The sequence below is a fragment of the Meriones unguiculatus genome, chromosome 12 (assembly GCF_030254825.1).
Source record: "Meriones unguiculatus strain TT.TT164.6M chromosome 12, Bangor_MerUng_6.1, whole genome shotgun sequence".
In the NCBI taxonomy this organism is placed as follows: domain Eukaryota; kingdom Metazoa; phylum Chordata; class Mammalia; order Rodentia; family Muridae; genus Meriones; species Meriones unguiculatus.
In genome coordinates, this window is record NC_083360.1 from 86,012,007 (window position 1) to 86,019,300 (window position 7,294).

Here is a 7,294-nt window from a genome sequence, read left to right on the forward strand (position 1 = left end):
CGCTACGGAACGTTAGATGTGTATCCTAGAAAAGGGATTTTCTTATTAAAAAAAAAAAAAAACTTTGGAGTTTTCCTGTCCAAAACTCTGTGACTAATACAAAACCAGGAACATTAGAAGATATAAATCACATCAGTACAGGAAAGAATTTTAAGCCTTACGGGAACAGAGCCATTGGTTAGCCATTGGAGGCCGAGGAGAGCTGAGCATCCAGTAACTGAATGGAACTGCTCACATTGCTCTCCAGCATTCTTTTTTGGTTAAGAGGGGTACAGCATGGGACCCAGCTAACAGGAGTCAGGGTCTGAGAGCCCAGGATTTAACGTTTGAACTTAAAGAGTTAGCCCTCTGTAAGTTCACCCAACTCAAACTATAAGGAACCAAAGTTTAGACCTTGGCTGCCCTTCTCTCTGAAAGGACAGAACAAAATGGGGAGGGAAAGCTACATCTGCACAGATGTGGCGGCCAAGCTTTAGTTCAGCCATTTTCTGCGTGACCCCGAGTGCTGTCACTGAGCCTCAGTTTTCTCATCTCTAAAATAAGTAAGGTAAATCTTGTCGTGGGCAGTTTGGAGGCTATGTGAGCTAACGCCTGTAAAGTAATAGTATGTCTGGTACTTTTGCTGATATTCAGTAAAGATGGCCTTCGAGGTCTAATGAATATTTCTCTGGTCTCTTTTCCCAGCGAGTGGCATTAAGTCTTGAAGACGACGGACTGCCCTGAGGATGGGACCGCCCACTTCGTGCCTCATGGAGTTCAGTCCTATGCACTACTCTCTCTGGATGATGTGTGACTGGATGAGTGCCATTTCTATGTGTGGGTCTGTGTGAGTGTGTGTGTATGTGTGTGTGACTTTTTTTAAATTTATGTTGCGGAAAGGTAACCACAAAGTTATGATGAACTGCAGACATCCAAAGGATGTGGAAGTTTTTATATGTATAATGTTTTATACACTTTTTAACTGGTTGCACTACCCATGAGGAGTTCATGGGACAGCTACTGCTGAGTGACTAACATGATGTACATAACCAAACGGGGGCCGATGGTACAAACTTGACTCATCATTTGAATACTATATTTACACAGGAGGTTTGATTTGAGGGCTTTTTTAGGTTTGAGGAGCTCGGTTTCTTTTGTAAATAAGATTATGCTTTGTGGCTATCCATCAACATAAGTATAAAAAGAAAGAACATGTCAATTCCCTTCCCATTTAGATTATTTATTAACATATCTCAAAGTAAGGTTAGCTCTATAAATAATGTAGAGAAGTGAGAGTATTTATTTTTGGTATGATTGGCCCACTGCACAGACTCTGTGTTTATGTGTGTATGTTTGTATGAGAGAAAAAGAATCTGTAGAGAAGAGGCACGCTTAAGACTATTGTTCAAATACATAAAAACAAGATTTTTTTAAAAAACAGTCCACAAGAGGGGGTATCTACTTTTCAGACACACCTTCAGATACCTTGCTCAGAAAATACGATGCCACGGTTTGTGCAGACATGTGGTGGGAAACATAGATCTTTTCACCTCTGGCTACTCCTTAGGCCCTGGGGAGCCAGAAAAAGCTTTTTCACTCCTCCGTGGCTATCATGACACCCACCTGGGCTTTCTGTTCTGTGGCTTAGGTCAGTGTACAGATACTGCACAGTGCCACAAGCTCTCATGAGCTCAAGAGAGCAGAGCTCAGTGAGTCCTTTTAAAGGTCAGCTCTTAGTGAGGACACAGATTCCTCTAGAACAGTGGTCCTCAGCAGGTGGGTCGTGCCCCCTCTGTGGGTCAAAAGGCCCTTTCACAGAGGAAAACACGGATATTTACATTATGATTCGTAACAGTACCAAGTCACAGTTTTGAAGTAGAAACAATAATAATGTCATGGTTGGGGGGCACCACAGCAGGAGGAACTGTATTAGCAGGTCGCAGCGACAGGAAGCTCGAGAACCACTGCTCTAGAGCTAAGTGGGGACATTTCTACGATTCCCAAGTTTACTGTAAGGACTGGCTCAGGCACTGAACCTCCGGATCGCTGCGTATGAGGACAGAGATTTTGGAACAGGGTTGACTCCATCTGTTTCTCCATCCCCATCCTTCCTACCATTTTCTTGAGGAGGGGAGACACCTTAAAGTAATAAGCACGTCTGTCTCTTACTGCCATATGCTCACGTGGATAAACTAATGGTGGCCACATCCAAAGTTCTATTTTGGGGAAATACCATAGCATACTGGGCGTGTGTCCACACAAAGATTTGTTTTCCTGATTTATAAATAAAAGGAAAAATTATGGGTGTTTACATAGATTTTTCTTCGTTATGAACACCACCTGTACTTTTTCTGAGCCTTGGGGGGTTTGTGTGGAGAAATGCCATTTTCTTTCTATGGAATCCACTCTTAGAAGCATAATCCCATAGTCCCAGAAGGAATTCAGTCCCCCACTAGCTTTCTCTTCCAAAGTATGGTCTTTCCATGACTCTTCTGTCCTGCCAGTTCACTCCAGCTAAGTGACCAGTGAGTGACAGCAGACTAATGTCTAACTTTCACATACCTGGAACTTGATACTTAAGAAAATGCCTCCCTTGCTCCAGCTTCCCCCAAACCAAGGGAGCTTCAATGTCTCACCAGCTTGAAACCCTTTTCAGGCTGGAAGTCTGTTATCCTGTTCCTAGGAGCTTGCTCTATGTCACTCATGTTTTCCTAATTAAAAAAAAAAAAAAAAAAATGGCTGTGTTCTAAGCTCTGCCATTATGTCTGACAACATTTCTGGTATGCATATGTTGCTGGTCCTGGATATTCACTGAAGAAATGCAGCTGACCTCTGACCCATTCCAAACAGTCTCAAGAACAGGTGGCCAACTGCTATGGCGCTTACTTAACACTGTTCATTCAAGAATGGAGAGGAAAATCAATTTTGACAGAAGGAAAATGGTGAAAACATCAAAATTTACACAGAACAAGCAGGTTTTTTTTTTCTTTAATCTGCCTTCAAAAAACAAAACAGAAATAACAAGTTATTTCATAATATGCATAGTGTCTGAACTTTTAGGCAGATCCTAGCCTTCAAAATAACATGCAGTCTGGTATTTAAAAAAAAAAAAAAAAGAAAAGATTAAGTTCACAACCTAGAAGCAGCGTGTTTCCTGAACATACTGCAACTGCAGCCTGAAAGCAGAGACCACAGAAGCAGCTGACAAATACAGGACAGCGGTCCAGTAGAAGCAGTCGAAGGAGGCAGACCCGCTTCCTCCCCTCCTCACAAACGTTTGAGCCTCATTTTGAGGTGTGATTCAAATTTTCTGTTGCCTTTTTCCCCTGTGCACATGTATCCACAGCCAATAAGAGCTGGGAGGATGCTTAGTGATAATCAAGAGAGCAGACAATTCATCAAACGGCTTATTAAAAAGAAGCCAGCCCAGTTCTCCCTTCTCCAGAAGACAACTTTGGGCTGCCTCGACAGCCCTGCTTCCTCTCCCATGGCTACCTGTCCAATGAACTGAGGAAGACACTAACAGAAACGGCCTTCCAGAAAGAAGAAACTAACCCTTTGTTTACTCTTCAGAATGTGTGTCAGTGTACACGGAGATTGAAAAGGCTTCTGACTTCAGGGAGTAAAAATGAGATGGGATTTAAACTGATGGCAGTTACTATTGAGCCGTTCTGCTATCCTTACATGCTGGCAGCATACTTACCCTTTAAAACCATCCTCTAAGTGTTGTGTGCTCGTGGCAAAGCTTGGTTATCGTTTCACCCTTTAGGGTCTTCATAGAAGTGACCTGAAGCCAAGTCTTAAAAAAAAAAAAAGTGGTGTTGAGGTTGCTCCCGGCAGAGACACTGAGCTGGCAACTGAGGCGTGACTCAGCAGCAGGGCTCTGGGGAACAACACGTAGTTCATTACACCTGGAGTAAAGACCTCAAGGAGAGTTGGCAGGAAGTCAGCCTGGATGGAAAGACAAGCTCGGCATAGGCACTTTATAAAATGATTTAGTTCAGCAGACATTTCTTTGGCCGTTCACTGGGTGCAGGGCATCACAGAGCACTCACCGCCAGCCCTTTGCAGGCCTGACGTTATTCTGTGGGGAAATGCTGACTGCTCTTCATTGGTCTGAGTCAGAGATTTTGATATGGTAGGTGACAACTAAAGTCAGGGCAGTGGGATTTTTCAACAGAAGCACGCCACGTTGCAGGCACCTTTTAGATTTTCTCACCTGTGAGAGAAAACAAGCTACAGAACCCGGAGAGGGTACCCCTGCCACAGTACAGTGGGGTGCTCTTGGGTGGGGGAGAAAAATTCTAATCCCGTAGGACTACAAAGCCACTCCCATCCCACCACGCTCGCCATTTCACCAAACATCAGTAAGTTAGCCGTTTCAAAGCGTATCATTTCCTTCCCCATAAATGCATGAAGATAAGAGTGTCCGTCCCCTTACACTACATTTTTAGGGTATTTGGGAGTTTTCAGCATATGAAGGATTTAGATGGTGGAGGAAAGTACAGCTTCAATTTTTTAGTTGATTAGAGGAAGCTTCATTCAGGCCGCACACCATGTGCACATCTTAAGAATCAGCAGGAACTGCATTTGCAAACACTTTGTGCTGTAAAAAAACAAACAAAAAACCTAATTTTAAAAAAGCTACCTGTATAAGTATATACATATATATTTAAAGACAAGGTTTTGATACTTTTTTTTACAAAAGCTACAAGAGGAGACTGTACAAACCACAGGCTTTTAAAATAACATTTTGTTCTATATAAGCTGTTAATGTGAGGGTAAGGTACTGGTTTGCAAACTCACACTAGCCAAATGGATTTTCTTATTTGTTGCCCGATCCTCCAAATTACCGTATTTGATGTAATAATAGGGCATGTTAAATGTTGGGTCACTAACCATTTCTGTTCTTGTCCTGTCATTCTGAGTTCCATTAGCTCCTGTGCTCAGTGCCTCAGCAGTCTAGTCTTCCAGAGGTGGAGAGACTGAAGGAGGTGGGCTCCATTTATTTCACTAGCTGTAGTGACATCACCTTGGTGAACTGAGAACCAAATGTGGACATTTGTAAAATCAGTACGCTGTTTCTAGAGAGATTAAATTCATTTTCTAAAATCTGTTTTGTTTCTTGTGGTCCTTTGATGGGGGCAAAGGTGGGAACTATCACTAATCGACTCCCTAGTGAATACCAAATGTTTTTGCACAAGTCCCCTCGACCTTAAGTACTCAATTTAGGTAATGCCTCTTCCAGGAAGCAACCTGTTGTCTCTGTCCGGGTTAGACAGCTGCATGTTTCCATTGTGATCTGTGCTCACTTTGCTGCCCAGTGTTTCCGGGCCACTGCGGTGACTCTTGCTAAGGTCACCTAGGGCCTCCCTCATTCAAAATCCTGTAGACACCTTCAGTCCTTTTCCTTGACCTTGGAGCAGTATTTACCCCTAGGCCACTCATTTTGAAATGCTCTTATGGTGGCGTTAACAAGACATATTCCTGGGTTTTTCCTTACAGCTCTGGCCACAGCTTAGACTCCTCTGCCTACCCTTTCTGTTAAGGTTTTGCATTTCAAATCCTCCCATTTCTCAACTTGCATTGTCACTGTTCAAGTAACTTTTATTCAGCTGAAGTAACTGTTGTCTTGGAGGCTCACTGCCTTTGTCTGCAAACCCAGGCCTCGTCCTGGAAGCTTCTAGCCTCTGTACAATCTAACCTAGGCCTAGAATGTTTTCAGCCTCTGAGGCTTACTGCTAAATAAGCTCACTCCTTCTAGTTCTTTCTGAACTCTTGCTTGCTGCCTGGTTCAACTCAGCTGTTTTGTCTCAAACTCCTCTCCAAGGTAACTGACTTAATCTGGCTTCTCTCAGTCTCTCACTGAATTGCTCTTCTTGACCTCAAACTAACAATGTGTTTTAATCTTCTGGCTCTTCATTCTTTGGCTCATTCTTTCTTCACCTGTGTCTAGCCTTTTCTCCCTTCATCCTCTCTCTGTAAAACTCCTGGTAAAAACTGCCTCTAAATTCCACGAACTGAATTGCCATGAACTCAGCTCCACTGTACTGCCTCTCAACTCCCTGACTCAACCGAACTTCCTGACTGAACTCAAGAGATCTGCATGCCTGAGTGCTGGGACTAAAGGCATGTAGCACCAGGCCTGGACCTAAGCTTTTCTTTACCTGAAGTGTACTCTACCAGGCTGGCCTTGAACTCGAAGATGTTCTTGCCTGTGTTTAGCCATGTTTCTGTATTAATATTCCTCAACAACCACCTGTACATGGGTCATCATCATATTGCTACCCTCGTGGATTTAACAACTACCTGTCTCAATGTATTAAACTTCTGGCCTTTCCGTTTTACAGTCTAGCTTACACGACAGCCAACGTGATCTTTCTAAAATGCAGTGGGGGCTGGGCATGGTGGTAGCACATGCCTTTTAATACTAGCACTCCAGAGGCAAAGGCAGGCAGATATTTGTACTCAAGTCCAGCCTGGCCTACATAGTTCCAGGCCAGCTGGGGATACACAGTGAAACTCTGTCTCAAAAAACAATAAACAAAAGCCAGTGGCAGGGGAGCCAGTGGTGAGATGGCTCATCTGGTAAAGATGTGTTAATCTATAAATTAGAACTTTTTTACCCACTCAACCTTAAAATTCCCACAGCCAGAAAAACCTTCACAGTGGTCAACTTCGGCTCTTGAAAACAAACCTCGTGGGTAGTGATCCCCAATTTGACTCATCTAATTTTTCATAAGAGGATCTCACTTTGTGGTCCTGGCTAGCCTAGAACCAGTATGCTCCCTATAGGTAAAACAAAGTAAGTGGCAGAGTGGGATGTTGGCTAAGTGCAGGCAAGTTCCTGGCAACGCTGTGGAGTGGGGAAGGAGTCGTTTAAAACAGTTTTTTTAAAAGACGATTTTTTTGAGACAGGGTCTTAGTATGCCGCCGTTGGTCTCAAACTTGTGACCCCTGGCTGGCCTGGGACTCGCTATGCATAGACCAGGCTGGGTTTAAACTCAGAGCTTTCGAAGCTTCATGCAACTGGATTCCATCAGCCTACAGCTAGGGCTGAGAATCAAGGCTAAATACGGTGATTAGGAGTGGGAATCCAACATCCATTTAAACGTCCACCCACAACACCGAGACGTCAGTGAGCCTGGAAGACAGGAGAGATGAAAGGCAACTTGTTACATGAGTGGGAGCACAGAGGGTCCCAAGTTCCGCAGTATAGAAGCCAAGACCCTTGCAGAACCTTAACTTCCGGTGAGGGGGCGTGGCGACCTTGTTCCTGCCCCCGGAGAGCGAAGCGCTGTTGCCGTCGCTGTGG

General features: G+C 43.9%; 1 protein-coding gene across 12 annotated transcripts in view; it reads left to right on the forward strand.

The window, feature by feature from the left end:
• The window catches only part of Lrp8 (LDL receptor related protein 8), a 72,089-nt gene extending 66,998 nt beyond the window's left edge, over window positions 1–5,091 (forward strand). For all 12 annotated transcript variants that reach the window (XM_021661159.2, XM_021661167.2, XM_021661176.2 and 9 more), the window contains one exon: window positions 685–5,091. In XM_021661159.2, coding sequence (XP_021516834.1) covers window positions 685–723 — 39 coding nt within the window. In that variant the 3' untranslated portion in view covers window positions 724–5,091. The remainder of the gene's footprint in view (window positions 1–684) is intronic.
• Window positions 5,092–7,294: the final 2,203 nt, after the last annotated feature.